The 19,336-nt window shown below is 39.2% G+C and overlaps 1 protein-coding gene across 1 annotated transcript in view; it reads right to left on the minus strand.

Moving 5' to 3' along the window:
* Window positions 1-19,336, minus strand: part of rg (A kinase anchor protein rugose) — a 1,582,765-nt gene that overhangs the window by 147,697 nt on the left and 1,415,732 nt on the right. The window contains exon 48 of the mRNA XM_090384432.1: window positions 17,521-17,615. Within this exon, the coding sequence (XP_090240558.1) occupies window positions 17,521-17,615 (95 nt within the window). The remainder of the gene's footprint in view (window positions 1-17,520; window positions 17,616-19,336) is intronic.

Consider the following 19,336-nt stretch of genomic DNA (forward strand, 5'->3'; position numbering starts at 1 on the left):
GAGAAATGGATGGAAGTTGTCTCACATGATAAAGCCTGTAATATACTCAAATAATCGGAATATATTATTGACCTTTGGTATTGACAAGTTTGAATGTGATCAAAAGCATAGCATGCAGTGTATATACTGGATTCAGTAAGAATCTGCTGAGATATATAGTGTCTGGAAAGACAACAGCAGATCCTACACATGAGTCCAACTTCGATCCATCTGTGTAAACTGGCAGGAAGTCGGAGTGCTGAGCTTGGTGTGCTGAATAGAGCTGCAGGTAGACAGATGATGGAGTCTCAGACTTCACCCATTTCTTGAAGGAAAAGTCAAATGATGGGATATGAGCATGCCAGGGTGAAAGAGTTTGTTTTGGTGTTTGTGCAACCTTGTCTACCATGATGTTAAACTCTCTGAGTAGCTCTTCGACACGAATACCAAAAAGGTCGGTTGGCAGTCCGATGGGGATTGTATACAAATTTTCCCAACGTGGCTCAAAAATGGATGTCCACATAGGATGGTCTGGAAGGGATTTCAGTTTTAAAGCACACTTTAAAAACAACTGCTCATGTTGAAGCGATAACGGTGGTTCATTAGCTTTGAAGTATAAGCTCTGGACAGGAGATATTTGAAATGCTCCAGTAGCGATACGGATAGCCTGATGGTGGACAGGGCCCAAGGACACTGTCCACCATCAGGTTAACAGTGTCCTTCGATCATAGAAGTACACAATAAAAATACATAGTAAGGTGTACCTGTCTGCTCCCTACCAGGTAGAGGAGAGAGAGAGAGAGAGAGAGAGAGAGAGAGAGAAAGAGAGTGAAGAATATTTAGTCCTCTTGTACACTTTGTAGGGAGTTGACGAATATGTTCTAGAAAGGTAAACTTTTTATCAAACACGAGTCCCAAGAATTTTGTGTCTGACACTACTAGAATAGCATTTTGTCTGAGCCTTAATTCAAGTTCAGGATGAAGATTATGATTACAACAAAAGTGTATGCAAATGGTCTTCTGCGGCAAGAACCTGAATCCATTAGCAAGTGCCCAGGAATTAAGGCTTGTTGCAGTTGTCTTTCAATAACCCTCATGTTGCATGACTGACAAAATATGTTAGTCATCAACATAGAGGATGCTGTTCTGTAATGGAATTTACTTTGATAACAAAAAGCGTGACACTTAATACTGATCCTTGTGGTACTCCTTCCTCTTGGCAAAAGGAGCAAGAGAGTGAGGATTCCACATGAACTTGGAAAGACCGGTTGGCAAGAAAGTTTTTAATAAATATAGGAAGATGCTCTCTAAGACCGAGGCTATGCAAATCTTTTAAGATGCTGAATCTCCAAGTTAGCATTAGCATTAGTAGAGGCATATGATGCAAGAAAGCAAGCATATACAGCATCAGCCAAAAAAAAAAAAAAAAAAAACACTTCCGCTTCACCCCTCCGTTCGTTCGAAATACATGTCCAGCTGAGCCTTAAATTTATTTAGGCTATCAACTTCCACGACAAGGGATGGAAGTCTGTTCCACCAACCAACCACCCGCTGGCTAAAGACAAATTTCTGCATGTCTATCCTACATCTGTCTTTCCTCAATTTGAATTTATGCCCTCTCAGGTGATTATTCTGGGAAAGAGGAAGAATCCCATCAGCATTGAGCATGTTCAAACCATTCAAGGCTTTATACACCTCTATCAGATCACCTCGCTGGTGCCTAGTCTCCAGACACTGTAATTTGCAAAACTTAAGCCTTTCTTCGTAAGAGCACCCCTTTGTTCCATTCACTAATCTTGTTGCCCTTCTCTGTACTCGTTCCAACAGCTCTACATCCTTCTTGAAATGAGGCCTCCAGACCTGTATACAGTACTCTAGGTGTGGCCTGACCATTGCCTTATACACTGGAATAATCACCTATTTATCCCTGCTGGAAAAATTCCTGTATATCATTGACAATACTCCATGAGCTACTCTTGCAGCCCGTCTGCACTGCTCAGAGAACTTCATATCTGCCTGCACAACCACCCCCAAGTCCCTTTCATTCTCTACCACTGTCAGTGTAGTACCACAGAGTTGATACGTTGCTCTGGGGTTGCTGTTTCCCATATGTAGTACTTTACATTTGTCAATGTTAAACTTCATTTGCCATAGCGTTGGTTTTCACATTTAGAAGGGAGAGGTCATTGTCATTTAGCATATGCTCTATGACTTGTCCCCTTCCATTGTTACTAGCACTACTCCATAGGGTGTTATGTCCATTAAAATCCCCGAGAAGTAAGAAAGGGGGAAGCAACTGTGTTACAAGATCATCAAGGTCTTCCTGGGATATATCAGTCCCAGGTGGCAAATAAACAGAGCAGACCAGACGTTTAATAAAAATTCTGCTGTAAAGCAAATTGCAACAGCCTCTATGCTGGTTCTAAGTAGCAAGGGCTGAACTGGAGTCTGGTTGTCCAGAAGGATAGCCACTCCTCCATGTACAGGACCATCCGCAATTCTATCCTTACGAAAAATTGTGATTTTAGGCATGGTGGGATCATTATTTGCTTTTAGATAAATCTCCTGCAAATAAAACCAAACTGGCTCTTGCTTTTGCAGGAGGACCTTGATATCATCAGTATTTTGCTGGAATCCACAGCAATTCCATTGTAGGAATTTAGCCATTATTTTGGCTTGGTGGGACCATCAGGCGGCTTAAGAGGTACTGAGGGCTTACTTTTGTCAGTCTTGGATTTATTTTCGTTGGAGAAGTATGTTGTTGTTGTTATTTGGCTTAACAACACAAGGGCTACTGAGGCCAAATTGTGTCTGCTCATAGTTTATTTAGTCGAAATATACTGCTGTAGATGTTAAATTTAATACTCCTGTATAGGCCAATACATTTTAAATAGATTACAAGTTCTATGTTTACTTCATTTCCCAGTATATGAGTTAAATCATATGAGAGGTTCAGCCTAGAGACCGATTGAAAAGTGCTTGACCGTATGGTTGAATATAAGGGACAATCAAAGAGAAAATGCCTAACAGTAAGTTGACTGTCACAGGATGAACACTGGGGTGGGTCTTCTCCCAGTAGCAGGAACAGATGGGTATGATGAGTGTGTCCAATTCTGAGTCTTGCCAGTACCACTTCCTCTCGTCTGTTTTGTTGAAAACCTGAGAGCCACAGCTTTGGTTCTTGCTTTAGCTGGTAAAGTTTATTGTTGGTGTTACTTTTCCCGAGCTGTGACCAATTGTCATAACTTGCTTTGCGAATAACAGACTTATAATCAGTGTAAGGAACCTGAGGATGTTTTGGGACAGCTGGTTGAGGATGTTTGGCTGCGAGGTCTGCACTTTCATTTCCCGGAATGCCAGAATGGCCAGGGATCCGGCAAAAACTGATTGAACACTCTGCAGGAAACAGCTGAGAATGAATGTGTTTCAAGGTAGGATGAGAAGATGAGAAATTCTTCCTTATGGCAGAAATAGCACTGAGTGAGTCAGTATAAATTATGGCAGGTGAGATGGAAAGTTCAATAATTTTATTAAGTGCTAATTTGATGGCATATAATTCGGCTGTGAAGATGCCGCAGGCTAATGGTAGTGAGGCAGTAACCGCTAGAGAAGGAAAAACTGTACAGCACCAACCATACTGGCTGTTTTGGATCCGTCAGTATAGACTTTACAGGCATGGGAGTTCAGAGTAGTGTGAGCTAAGTGCAACTGCCTGATATTAAAGGAAGGTACAGTATTCTTTCCCCACTCCAGAAAATGTGTATCATGGGAGGAAGAAACGTATGTCCAAGGTGGAACAGGTGCAGTTGTGTCCTGAAAAATATCGCTTAAATTGATATTCCAACTCTGAGAAAACTCTTTAATCCTGAGTGAAGCAGGTCTGTTTTCATTTGGCTTGCTCTCATAGAACAAATCCCACCGAGTATTATAAAGATACTCCCAACTAGGGTGAGATGGAAGACTCTGGATCTTAGCAGCACAGTGGAGCAGTAATGATTTCCTATGAAGATGTAATGGAGGATCATGTGCTTCGATATAAAGACTCTGGATTGGAGAAGTCCTAAAAGCACCCCAGCGCAGTCCTGAGAGCACTGTGCTGGACAACAATAATCTAGCCATGAACAGATTAAAGTTCTATAAAGATGCAGTAGAGTATACCGATCATTGCCCCATGACATAGCCGAGACTGACTGCAGTATATTCAGATGCTTTAGACATTTATTTCTTAAATGAGAGATGTGAGCTTGGAAGTTCAGCTTGCTATGTAATATCAATCCAAGAAATTTAACGGTACTTACAAGTGGGATTGGAATATTGTTTATTTGTAGTTCTGGATCAGGATGGAGAGCTCATTTCTTGCAAAAGTGAGTGAAAGTGTATTTCTTTTCTGATAGTATGTAGCCATTCCGTGAAGTCCACAATTGTATTCTGGTAATGGCAAGTTGGAGCTGCCGTTCAATGGTGTTCATACTTTGAGACTGACAAGAAATGGTAAGGTCATCTGCGTACATGTAAGTTTCAACGGTTTTCGGGATATCTCATGTTATGCTGCTAACTCGGATTGAAAATAGTATTGGACTAAGTATCGATCCCTGCGGGGTGCCTTCTTCCTGAATGTGAGATATAGAGAGTACATTTTTATATCGGACGTGAAAAGAACGCAATTGCAGAAAATTTTGAATTATTTTCGGCAAATAGCCTCTAAGCCCCAAATGGTAAAGGTCCATAATAATCCCATAATGCCATGTAGTGTCAAATGCCTTTTCAAGATCTAGGTTGACCATGACTAGATGTTGTTTCATGACAAAGGCATTGCGGATATGAGATTTGGCTGTGATAAGCATGTCCAGCTTTGATTTATTCTTCCGAAAGCCATACTGAAGATCTGAAAGGAGATTCTGTGACTCCAGGATATAAGTAAGCCTAGTATGAACCATCCTTTCGAAAATTTTACCCATGCAGCTCGTAAGAGATATTGGCCTATAATTGGCCTATTTTCAACACAGGAATGATCTTTTCCTGGTTTTGGTAAGGCAATAATAAAAGAATGACACCAGGAATAAGGACAGGCATTTTCGGAGAATATCAGATTATAAAAGATTAGCATGATACTCAAATCTTCAAGTATATGCTTCAGCATAACGTAATGAACTCCATCTGGGCCTGCGGCACTATTTGAAGATCTGTTTAACGATTCTTGAAGTTCAATGAATGTAAAGGGTTGGTTGTATGGGAAAGAGCAGTGTGTGAAAAAGTTGTTCTGCACTAGCTTTCATATTCTGAAATGTGGATGCATAGAAGGCAGAAGCAGAGATTGTAGCAAATGATTCTGCAAGTGCATTAGCAACTTCTTCAGCTGCAGATAGATCTTTCCCTTTCCAATGAAGTATTGGAGAGGGCAGATGAGTGAATTTCCCATTTAGTGCCAGTATTCTTTTCCAGATGAAGCATGTGTCGGTGTTTTTTGTGATTGTTGAGGCAAAAGCGATCCACAAATCTCATTTCGCTTTCCGTCTAATTTGCCTTGCTTTTGCTTTAAGCCTTTTATAAGCAATGAGGTTATTAGTGGTGGGATTCTTAAGGAAATTATTTTGAGCTTGGTTTTTTTTCCTGTTTGGCAGTGAAGCAATCTGCATTCCACCAGTGATTTCAGTGATTGCGATATGTCTTGGATTTTGGAATGTAGGTATTTGCGGCAGTCAGAATCTGTTTGCTGATGTAAGTATTTACATCATCAATAGGTTCTTTTTTAACGTAAAGTCTGTCTAGAAGTATTTGAGCAGAAAAGCCAATCCAGTTCGCCTTTTTAAGCTTCCAAGAGGATCGTTGATCAGGATTTAGTTTACCCCTGTTTGTAAGGAGCAAATGATTGGAAAGTGATCACTGTTAAAAGGATCGGTTAATACAGACCATGTCATGATTGGAAAGATGGAAAGTGAGCAAATTGACAAGTCAATTTGAGAAGTAGATTCTGTAGGTAGGTGGATGTAGGGAGGAGATACAGAGTTTAATAAATTTAGATCATTATTATTTATAAATTCCTCAATCAACTTGCCTCTTCTGTCCATTGTAGCTGATCCCCACAATAGATGGTGTCCATTAAAGTCACCGAAAAGACAAATTGGAGTTGGGAGTTATGTAATGAGGTTGTCAAGTTCTGAAAGGGCAAGTGGTAGAGATGGTGGAATATAAATCGAAACAATGGTAACTGAAATAACAACTGCAATCCAAGCCACAGCTTCTAGGGTGGTTCTTAATTGGATCGGTCTGGATGGTATGTTAGAATTTACAAGAATGGCTACTCCTCCATGGGCAGGAGACTCTGGGCTTCTATCTCATCTGTATATCATATAATTTGAGAATTTTGGCGAAACTTGGGGTGACAAGAATGTTTCCTGTAGGCATATACCTACTATGGGATTAAATTGAGAGATTAAATCCCTTCAGACATCAGAATGGCTGCTTAGTCCTCTACAATTCCACTGTATGATGTTAGGCATTATTTTGGTTTGGCTGAGGATGATTCATCTGACTGTTTATTGTATGTAGGGCATTTTTTCCGGTCTTTTTTTTGAGAATAAGGGGCATCCGGTATCCATGGTGTCATTGGCATGGAGTTCTAGGATAGGTTCTTCATAATTTGGGTGTGTATCCGCTTCCATAGTGTTGGTGGGTGGATCAGTTTCCTTACAGTCTTTATTAGGTTTCAATTTTTCTGTGTCATTTGAGACTGCCGCAGTATCAGTTGGGATACTAATTGGGGTGTTGGTGGCATTGCTGGTTTTAATTTTAGAATTTTCTTTTCCAGTGGTTGATAAGGTTGCTTTAACTCAATTAGCTAGTGAGATGTTGGGCGGTACTGACACATCTGTTTGAATTGCAGTTATATGAAAAATTCGGGTTCGAGAGGCATAAGATGGACTAGGCATGGCCAACATTATTTGTCTGCGTGCCTCAGGATATGTGACTTTATGTTCTACTTTTGTATTTTTGGATTTTCCTATCTGTTTTCCATATTTCACATGATTTAGAAAAGGCGGGGTGATTGCCTTTGCAGTTGGGGCAAATGGGAATTGCGGCTGGACAATCTGCCTGTGTATGATCTTTGGCTTCACAAATAGGACAGATGGCGTCACCTCTGCATGCCTGCTGTGAATGGCCATATTTCTGGCATTTAAAACAGCGAAGAGGATTCAGGATGTATGGATGAATTCGGCAGTTTAAATATCCAGCTTTTACTGAGGATGGTAAATCAGGAGTACTAAAACTTAAAATGATGGAACGAGTTGGAATGAGATTTCCATCTTTTTTTGTCATTATTTTTTTAGCACTGATTACCTTTTGATTGCTAAGTTCTTGTACTAATTCCTCCTCAGACAGCGTAATTAAGTCCCATTCTGTGATGATGCCTTTTGATGAATTTAAGGTATTGTGGGGAGTAACAGAGACTGGCAGCCCACCAATGGCATTGTCTTTAATAGCCATTCTGAATGTTTGGGGTTGGCTGTTTTAATCAGGAGATCTCCGGATTGTAGTTGCTTTACCATTTTTGGTGATCCTGCAATAGATTCAATATGTCTTTGAATCATGAATGGAGATAACTTACCCACAGGCTGGGTAAACAGAGAGTGTATCACCAAAAAATTAGGAATGTCTGGAGAGTGTGCTTCTGTTCAAAGTCTTTTAGGTTGACTATTGTTGTTATCATAACAGGATTCTTGCCTTGAGCTTGAAGACTAAGGGTGGAAAATTGTTAGAATCCATGATGGCTCCTTTTGGCCCTGGGGGTTTATCTTTTCCACCCAGGTTACCGGCCCCACCACAGGGAGGCAGGAGCAGTGCCACGAGGTGACTAAGCGGCTACTTCTTTCGCTACTTCTTGTAGCGAAAGTGCTACTCTGATATACAAATAAAATCAAGAAAATGGTTTTTGAAACAAAAAATAGAATCTGTTCGCTCAAATGCTCTTTGCAGAAATCGCTTGGTCACGGAATGCTTGGCACCCGCGGCTTTGGGGAAGTATGGACACTGTCCCGTGTCCATTTCTTGCTCCACAAACAGTTCCAAGACTGATTTGTCCAATACCTCCTTATCCTCTACATCCATTGTTTTTGGTATTATGGGTGGCTCTTCCGATCGTTTTGGCTTTTCTTTACTGGCAGCTGACTGTGTTTTTTGGGTGGGCTTTTGTGAACTCAATAAATAGTGTGCAATTGGAGTGAATGACTCTCTTGGTGGTATATTATATTCGTCTGTTTTTGTACCGACAGTGCACTTTGCAGAAACCTTCGGAGCATATGAAGGCTTCCTTCTATTAATTGGTTGGATATGTTTTCTAGCCTCTGGGTAGGAGATATTCAGCTGTGTTTTTAATTTTTGGATTTTTTTTTTCATCCATCTACCACTGGCATGCTCTAGAGTAGGCAGGGTGCCCTCCTTGGCAACTGAACCTAAACATTCCTTGCTCTCGAAGTCTTTAGCACCACATCGAGCACGGGCAGGGTTATCATGACAAGCTGTTTGTTAGTGGCCGTATTTTTGGCATCTAAAATACCTCAGTGGGTTTGGAATGTAAATCCTTACTGGGCAGTTTAGATAGCCTGCTTAGTTGGAATTTGGAGGCCGAGGGTGTTGAATGTGAAAATAAGAACTCGAGTAGGGACGAGATTCCCATCCTTTCATATTGATATTCTCTTGACAGCTGTCACTCCTTGGTCTTTCAATTCAGAGCAGATCTCTTCTTCAGAGACATGAAGAAGGTCCCACTCTGATATAACATCTTGTGAAGAATTCAGAGTTTTGTGGGGGGGGGAGGATTACAGTGATAGGTATTCCCCCTATGGATGTAGAGTTCAGGATTTTTTTTTGATTGTTTTGCGATCGAAGCTTCAACCAAAAGGCTGCCAGAATGCAGTCGTTTAACGAATTTTGATGATCCTGCCAACCCTTCTAATCCTTTCTGGATAAAGAAGGGTGACATCTTTCTGATTTATTATTATTATTATTAGCCATATGGTGCAAGGAAGCCTGAGGCTTATGCTGCACCAGCCAAAAAAAAAAAAAAAAATCCTGCGTTACCCTGAAAGAGAGAGAGAGAAGTAGAAGGGAATCACCAAGAAAGCAAGAAAGAGAAGAATGATGATATCCAGCTGAGGACCCTGGGTTTGCCATGCCCATACTCACCAGATGTGAGCCCTTGATTGACTGCTCTCTGGTGGAATGGAGAATGAGGAAGAGTGGGGGTCACTGATGGTGGTGTGGACAGTTCTGGATCTTTTTACGGAGGTGTTTTCCGTGCTATCATTTTGATTAGGTAGGGACCTTGTTGGAGACTCCAGAAGAAAGAGGATTTAAATTACTCATAGGAGTAAAATAAAAATTTCAGATGCCCTAAGTACCTCACCCACCACGGAGCCCTATGAGGGGATGCCCACTTGTGAACTAACAGGTACTGCGTACACGAATGGGATGCCAAGTTTGCTCAGGACCCACGTTTCCAATAAGCCTTGGTCCCATCCCAGGACCAAAGGGAAAGCAGGAAGGTCTTATTGGAATGCAGTTGACCTAGCAATAAGAACCACCCGCCGACTGATTCCAGCCGAGCCGGTCCGGGACCACCCATCCTGTAGAAGCAGGGGCCAAAGTGGTGTATTACAGCTTGGACCCCTCAACCACCAGGATCCTCCTTTCTGAGTTTCCACAGTTTGCAGTAAATGACTACACACACTGGATTACAACGATGTAACCCTGGAATCAAGATATGGGCATTAGATCCCAGCGATGCTTATCTGGAAGATCAGCAGCATCACTGGGAGTCCCCTCACCACGTACATGTGCCCATGTCAAGGGGAATTGTGATAGTTCATTGGTTATTTCATATATCTAAAAACAATTTAATTATATACATGTGTATAGGCAAGTCCCTTTAAGTATGTTGAGTGCTTCTATATTAGCATGATTTCCAAGATAAAATCTGGGTTTCATTCAATTTTCTGAAGAACTGAAAGTTGCTTTGATAATTTATCAAATATTTGCTGCAAGAGATAAGGACGTCATAATCCCATTATATAAAGCTATTGTTAGACCACACTTGGAATACTGTATTTAAGTATGGAGACTGCACCTAAAGCAAGAATTGTGCTTCTTGAAAGGGTCCAAAGACAGGTAACTTGCCTGGTGAGATAGGCAAAAGGGCATCCATATGAGGAAAGACTTCGAATATGTGGGTTGCAGATCTTGGAAACGAAGTACCTTAGAGGAGACTTGATTGAGGTGTTTAAGGTTCTGAGAGACAAAAGTAAAATGAATAAGGATAAAATTTTCACAGTTATAAATGATTCTAGAACTAGGGGCCATAAATTCAGGGATGGGGGGGGGGAGAAGTTTAGACTGGTTGTTGTTGTTGTGGGGGTTTGATGGCGTATAAGCTGCTTTGGCTATAATGTACCTATTCATTTATTGTAATAATATATGAGAAATTCTTGTAACATTAGAAAAGGCTGAAATCAGAAATGACTAAAAAATCCAGTTTGCTTCAGAAAGCTGAAAAATTCAGGAATACTTGTGTTGTCACCAACGACATTCTCTAGACTTACTGATTTCCGAAGGTTAACCAATGACAGCAGGGTTGTATTTCTGTCTTGTTTATAGTATGGGCACTCAATGAGAATGTGTTAACAGCCAGATTTATAGAACAATGTGGACACTGTGGTGGATCATCTCCTGTGAGTAAATGAAGGTGAGTCAAATGAATATGACGACCTATTCTTGCTCTTGAAAGGGCTATTTCTTCTCGTCTTGATGTACATACACTGGAATGCCAAATTTTAGGATCCTGTTTAAATTGAAAAAGTTATGTTTGTTACTTGGTTTTTAGGAGCATTAGCAACTAAGGCCATATTGCTCCGGGATATGCGATGGTCATTCCCTGACCTTTCCGCATCTTCCGTATTTGGTGGTGACGGGCTCGAACCCCGGTCTAATCAAGAAGCGTGTGCTACACACTGCTGTTCCTTCCCACCTGGCTACGGAGGCGCCGTGAAAAAGTTATTTGTTTGGCAGTGCCATATTGCTGTCCATTCTGTTAGGCATGCACCGTGAATGATTTGTGGATAGTCTAATGCTGGAACAGGGATATTGGTTAAATCTAAGGTAGTTGGATTTTTTTGCAGCTTTATCAACCAGTTCATTACCAGAAATTCCGGAATGCAGCAGAAGGTGATCAGTTGGTGGCGCTCTTCATTCTGCAGTAATAATCTTCTAATTTCATTTAGAACAGGGTGAACTTTATCTGAGGAGATAACTGCCTTAATTGAGCTGAGGGAATAAGTGTAAATAACAAATTTTAATGAGCAGTCAGAACAGAGATTTTCTAAGGCTAGTTTAATTGCATATAATTCTGCCGAAAAGACACTGAATTCAGGTGGAAGGGATGCTGAAATAATGGTATTTAGGAACACTGCTGCTGTTCCAATATTTGAGTTAGATTTAGAGCCATCTGTATAAATTGGAGAAAAATCAATATATCTGTGAGTGTGAACTGCATGAAGTTGTTTCGCATTTGATGCTTGAAGAATATTTTTTCTCCACTGGCAAAGGTAAGTGTCACAGGTCAGTAGAGGAGGACGAGTTCATGGTGGTTGAGCTCACATTACTACCTGTTGTACAGAATGAATGGAAACATTCCAAACCTGCATCAGTTCAAGAAAGCAAAGTCCAGCTGGTTTTACTATACTAGGCTTATTTCTGTAGAAGTTTTCTAATGGTGAACTCAGTAGGTATGATTGAATTGGATGTGAAGCACACGTTGTATTTTGACAGCATACTTCAGTAGCAGTGTTTTCCTACATAGACTTAGCATGGCTTATGAGTGTAAATGTAGAGGCTATGGGCTGTTATGTTAGTTATTTGGTTTTTAGGAGCATTAGCAACTAAGGCCATATTGCTCGGGGGATATGCAGTGGTCATTTCCTGACCTTTCCGCATCCTCCGTATTTGGTGGTGACGGGCTCAAACCCCGGTCTAATCAAGAAGCGTGTGAGAGGCTATGTGCTGGTGATGTTCTGGAAGCCCCAAGTGCAATCCTCAAGGCACTGTACTGAACTGGATCACGCCAGCGCAAAGCACTTTCTCCGGCAGAATCATAGACAGGAGCAATATAATTGAGATGAGACCTGATTAATGCCCTGTATAACAGAAGCAGGGAGGTGTGATCTGCCCCCACCCCATGTTAGGGCTGATAAAGTTCTGAGTACATTTAACTTTTTTAAACAGGAAGTATGTACATTTTTAATATGGTCTAAGAAATTTAATTTGTTGTCAAGGATTAATTCTAAAAATCTGATGTTAGTAGTGACTGGATGGAGACATTGGAAATTTGAAGTTCAGGATCCAGATGAAGTTTTTGTTGTCTACAAAAATGGATAGCAACTGTTTTCTGTTGGGAGAGTTGATAGCCATTTAGGCTGGCCCATTGTTGTATTTTATTAAGTGATATCTGAAGCTGCCTTTCAATAGATCTCATGTTTTGGGAATGGCAGGAGATGGAAAGGTCATCTGCATAAAAGTACATCTCAACTGTGTTTGGAAGCTGTTTCGTGATGGAATTGATTTTAAGAACAAAAAGAGTGGCACTCAGTACTGATCCCTGAGGAACACCTTCTTCCTGAATGAAAGTTGTAAAGAGAGCATTTTGGTATCTTACTTGAAATGATCTAGTGTGTAGAAAATTCTGAACAAATATGGGAAGATTGCTTCGTAGACTGAGAGAATATAGATCACTAAGTATGCCATGTGGTGTCAAAAAACTTTTCTATATCTATAGAAACCATTACTAGATGTTTTTGTTTAATGAAGGCATTGTGAATGGCAAATTCAATCTTGATCATGAGATCCAAGCATGACTTGTTTTGTCAATAACCATGTTGACTATGGCTCATTACATGTTGTGACTCAATGATCCAGACACGTCTACTGTGGACAGTTTTTCCAAGGATTTTGCTGAGGTAGCTTGACAGAGATATTGGTCTATAGCTATGGGGGTTGGATGGATCTTTTCCAGGCTTCAGTAATGCCTAAATAATAGAGTGGTGCCAAAAAGGTGGATAAACATTTTCTAAAAAAATACGGTTGTAAAAGACCAGGAGGAGGTGCAAAGCTTTGTCATCAAGACACTGCAGCATGACATAATAGATCCCATCTGGTCCGGCAGCACCATTATGAGCTGTTTTAATGGCATGCAAAAGTTCGGAATATTGTAGAGGTTTGTTATATGGTAGAATGTGGGCAATTTGGAAGTTAATAGAATGCAGTTCTCTACTGTTTTTAATTCACTGGAAAGATGTAGTATAAGCCTGATGTTGCTGAGATTTCAGCAAAAGTATTGCCCAAAGCTTAGCTATATCTGAAGGACTAGATAAATCTCACCCATTCCAGGAGAAGAATGGAGAAGGTATGGTTGGAAACTTACCAGAAAGCTGTCTAATTTTTTTCCAAATTATTTTGCTGTCAGCATTTCTGTTAATTGTTGATGCAAAACAGGTCCAGGATCCTTTTTTGGTTTGCCTTTGTATGAAATGTGCTTTTGCCCTTAATTTCTTATAATTTATCAGACTGGCTGTGATTGGATATTGCCGAAACAAATTCTAGGCTTTATATTTTTTGCTTTTGTGCATTTCTCATTCCACCAATAATTATAATGCTTTTGGCCCGGGGGATTTGATAATGGTATTGTATCTTTGGTCACATTTAGGAGATGCGATGCGATATAATCTGTCACATCATCAATGTGCTGGAGACAGATTTTTTTTCTCATCGAAAGAGATTGATGACACTGGAATATTGTTAAAGGTCGTTAATTTTAACAATTTTTTTGAATGTGATGTTTCAATTAGAAGGTCTCTAGACTGGAGATGGTTCACCATTTTAGCAGCTCCAACAACCGATTCTAAACATTTTTGTACCATAAAAGGCGATAGCTTGCTGACAGGTTGTGTGGACAGTGAGTGCATTATAAGAAATGCTGGCGGATCCGAATTCTGTTTATCCGTCCATAATCTCTTTGGACGATTCAACTCATGTTCTGAGACAGAGTTAATAACTTTGCCACCTGTGGGCTCCAATGATGGATATTCATTGCAATCCATCGTTGCTCCTTTTAGCCCTGGAAGAGGGAATTCCTTCTCCCAGGTTACCGGCCCTGGCATATGGAGGCAGGAGTGGTGCCAACCAGTAACCAAGTGATCAGCACAACAGGAGAGCAGTACATTGCTAGCGATAGCAGTAACATTGCAAGTGGGGTTAGCAGTAATGTTGCTAGCGGTGAAGCAGTGACTTTGCTCAGTGAGGGAAGCAGTAACATTGTGAGCAGTGGACGGTTTATGAAAGCACTATTACTCGCCCTAGAAATAATGCTAGAAAATCGAACTAGAAAGATCGCTTGGCACTCAGGGCCACTATGTTTAGAACGATGATCACATTGATCACAAACCACAAAAACAATCAAATGTACGGAAAAAAAAAAAATATATATATATATGTATATACAGGGTGATTCACTACCAGTGCGACAAACTTGCAGGAGGTGTAAGGGGTACAAAGACGAATAGGAATCACATAGCATTGCAGGGTCCGAAATATGCCTTCATCATACGGTAGAGGACGTTGAACGGGAGGTCGCGTGAACAGTAATCCCGCTGGAAGTCAGCATTTGCAAACCGTTTCTGTTGAAGAAACCAAGTAGCAAAAATCCTCCGGAGTGGATAATCCGCAGGCTCCGATGACTGGACGCGTTGCAGATGGTATGAACTCATTTGGTTTGTTGACAGTATCCTCCATACAGTGGATTGGGAAATACCCAATCGTTGACCTATCGCTCGAGTACTCGTACTCGGATTGCCTTCTGCAAGACGTAGGACATTCTCCTCATTGTCTGGCGTCCTCATCATTCGCTCTCGATTCATGGTACCTCTCATGAAACAACCAGTCTCACGTAACCTTCTGTGCACACGTGCGAAAATCATATGATGAGGAGCACGCCTGTGAGGGAAACGTTCCTGGTAAAGGGAAAAACGCGGCGTGCCCATTACAGTCCGCAGCTCCATACGCGAGGTGCATGTCGACTAGTTCAACGTTTGAATACTCATCCATCCTACTGCCTCGGGAACCGGTTCGCAAATGCTGACTTCCAGCGAGATCACTGTTCACGCAACCTCCCGTTCAACGTCCTCTACCGCATGACGAAGGCATTTCAGACCCTGCAATGCTATGTGATTCCGATTCATCTTTGTGCCCCCTACACCTCCTGCAAGTTTGTCGCACTGGTAGTGAATCACCCTGTATATATATTTCCTTAAAATATTATATTAAAAAAATATATATATATATATATATATATAGAAAATTATTTTAATGTTATGTGCAAATCTTTAATTTAACTTATGCTAATAATGAAAATACCGTGTACCCTGGGAGCGATGTATGTTGAATAAAGGGGGGGAAGAACGGAAAAGAGTAACGTTATAAACAAAGTGCGAATTTTGAAAAATGTAAAATTTGAAAAGAACGAAAATAGAAATAGCAGATTATTGAAAAGAACGACCAAAGTAGAAATAGCATTGCAGTATCTTTCATAATTTCTGTGTCATCTTCAGAGGTCATCCACCTAAATTATGAAAAAGAACAGCAATACTCTTACTTCTGTAAGAGTATTGCTGTTCAGATACAGAAGTAAGAGTATTGCTGTTCTTTTTCATAATTTAGGTGGATGACCTCTGAAGATGACACAGAAATTATGAAAGATACTGCAATGCTATTTCTACTTTGGTCGTTCTTTTCAATAATCTGCTATTTCTATTTTCGTTCTTTTCAAATTTTACATTTTTCAAAATTCGCACTTTGTTTATAACGTTACTCTTTTCCGTTCTTCCCCCCCTTTATTCAACATACATCGCTCCCAGGGTACACGGTATTTTCATTATTAGCATAAGTTAAATTAAAGATTTGCACATAACATTAAAATAATTTTCTATATATACATTATGGTTGTAGGGTACCTTTGCTCTTGCAGTGTCCCTGATCCATAATTCATATTATTGATATTCCATTTTATCTCTATTCAAATTCAAATCCATTTTCTTTCTTTACTTAATTTTAATTTTTATTCATAATTATATATATATATATATATATATATATATATATATATATATATATATATATATATATATGATGATCACACTGATCACAAACCACAAAAACAATCAAATATACATTTTTAAGGAAATATATGTATACAGGGTCATAGAAAAAGGTGTCCATCATTTCTCTTTTAATTATCTTTGGAAATATTTGATTGATTCCTGTGATTGTAGCAGCAAACAGTGTGGTAACTCACTGTAAGTTTTATTTGACACCTCAACAATGACCTTGTCTGCGTCGTGAGTGTGTGCAGAATGACTCCTATGTGCACTGCCTCAGTCGGTGTCAGTAAGATGGCCGTGCAACAGAAAGCGCACTGTGTGTTGTCGTACGCTGAATTTCAATCTGTCATATAACAGTGCAACATAAATACCGATGTACGTTGGTATTGACGTTAACATTATATGACAGATTGAAATTCAGCATACCACAACACACACACTGCGCTTTCTGTTGCATGGCCATCTTACTGACACCGACTGAGACAGTGCACATAGGAGTCATTCTGCGCACACTCATGGCACAGCCAAGGTCATTGTTGAGATAACTAAACAGTGAGTTACCACACTGTTTGCTGCTACGATCACAGCAATCAATCAAATATTTCCAAAAAGAAATTAAACACTGTTACAGAAGTTAAACACTGTTAATAAATCTGATAGTATTACTGCATATTTATTTTTCTTTAATTTCTGTGCAAACCTTTAATGCTATGGCAAAACTAAGGTTGTATTTAGAATCAGAACACCCAGATTTATTGTAGCAAAAGATGCAAGAAAACAAGCTGATAATGCATAAAAAAAAAAAAAAAACCACTAACACTTCCTGCATCACCTGTCCATTCCCTTGAATTTATTCAAACTAACCAAATCTACAACAAAAGATCAAAATTTATTCTAACAATCAACTACCTGCTGGCTGAAGGCAAATTTCCACATATATATCCTAAACCACCCTTTCTCGATTTAAATTTATGTTTTACATCGGCATTGCACTTACTCAATTCATTCAAAGTCTTAAACATCTGAATCAGATCTAATCATAGGTGTCGAGTCATCATATATTGCAATTTACAGAAATGAAGCCTTTCTTGGTAAGAGCACCCTTTTGTTCCCCTTCACTAACCTCATGAGAAGGAACAAAATAGTGCTCTTAACAGGGTGTTCTTAAGTTATTAAGAAATTTCAATAAATGCAGATAAGCAAAATTTGTAACAAAATTCTGGATATTATTTATGTACCAGATTATATGATTATACAATATAACAAATTTTCTTTCTGAAAATCTGTTACATAATCGTTGGTAACACATAGGTATGAAGAAAACTAAATAACATACACGTACCTCTTTCATAACAAGATCTTTCATATTCTCAAGGTCGACGTTGCCCTCATATGTCAAATAATAAAACACATTAGTTGCTCTTACTGCTTCAGGACCTAAAATATTTAAATCAGTCTTGTCATATTCATATATAGGTAACTGTTATATTTATTTGAGTGTTTTTTTTTTTTTTTGGTTCTCTCAAATAATAATCTGAAACATATTTTATGTACATTAAATTTTGTATTAATATCATTAACTTAATAGTACTGATATATTAATCCAATTTCTGAGAATTTGGTAAACTCTTATTTCTTTACAACTGATGAATGTCATAATGAAATGCGATTTTAATAAATTTTTAGATATTTAAATACATTAACAAGTTAGAATATCATAGTGGCATTAACTTTCTTGGTAAGAGCACCCTTTTGTTCCCCCTCACTAACCTCATGAGAAGGAACAAAATAGTGCTCTTAACTAATGTTACCAAGAAACTAACTCAACTAGCTCTTAACTAATCTTACTTGTTACCAAGTTAGCAACAGTTTAAATGAAATACAGGAACTCCCTGACTACGTAATACTCGACTTACAGAAATTCAACTTTACATAAGTTTTTGCCGGCTGGTGCAAACTTAAATAAATTGTGGAAACGTATTTTGCATCCAGTAGGAATAAGTGGAGGTATCGTGAAAATATCGTAATGTGAACCCAATAACACATTGTTTTAAGTTGAAAATTTCACTATATAACTAAGCTATTTAACTCTCTAAAAGGTCATATTTATAATGAAAATTGCACTACCCTTTCATCGTTATCATATGTTCTCATTATAAGAATCAATTTTGAATCAATTTTATTTTTATAAAGCACGTTTGTGGAGGTCACGATCAAAAAACAATTTGCACTTTCCGGTTTACTGGGCTTTTCAGTTAGTGCATCCAATTATAAACGGATAGAAACTTGATCTTACTGCATTTGCGATAATACTGATAACTGCAATTGTGTGGGTTTTTACGCTGTTATGGTGAAATGTCTTCCCCTTCACTGAAATCTTCAAACACATAAAAAACAAATTTCCAGAAACTTCTCTTTATTCCTATTTACGAATTACAATGATGAAGGGAAAGCGACCAATGAAAATTGCAAGTGGTGGTAGTGCCAGGAAAATGAAACAAAGTTGATTTAGAAATGAAGATGAAAATGATTAAGAAGTACGAAGCAGGACAAAGTTTGTCATCTATTACATGGAATTAGGTCTTGCTGCTTCAACAGTGAATACTATTTTAAGGGACAGTGCGCGTATAAAAGAACATGTTAAAGGATCAACGCATTTAAGATCAACAGTCATCACAAAGCAGCGTTCAGGTACTATATCAAAGATGGAAAAGCTATTAATAATATGGATGGAAAATCATATTCAGATAATGACCGTTCAAGCAAAAGCAGCAAGTATTTATAAAGATATTAAGGATAAGTGTGGCGAACCCCAACCCAAGTTCGTGGCAAGCAAAGTTTAATAGGTTCAAGCATCGCACTGGTTTCCACAACGTTAAAGTATGCAGTGAAGTCGCCAGTGCTGATTCTGCAGCTGCAGAGAAATTTTGTGATGAGTTGGAAAAAATTATTGAGCAAGGCAGCTCAATAATTTCTATTCAATAATTACTATTCAATGCAGCAAATTTTTAACGTTGATGAGACTGCTCTGTATTGGAAAAAAAAAAATGCCAGATCGATACATTGCCAAAGAGGAAAATACAATGCCAGGTTTCAAGGCGTCAAAAGATAGGGACACGATCTTGCTTGGGGATAATGCAGAGGGAGATTACAGATTA

Source organism: Mastigoproctus giganteus, chromosome 11 (assembly GCF_048544385.1).
Source record: "Mastigoproctus giganteus isolate SK-2022 chromosome 11, ASM4854438v1, whole genome shotgun sequence".
Taxonomy (NCBI): Eukaryota; Metazoa; Arthropoda; class Arachnida; order Uropygi; family Thelyphonidae; genus Mastigoproctus; species Mastigoproctus giganteus.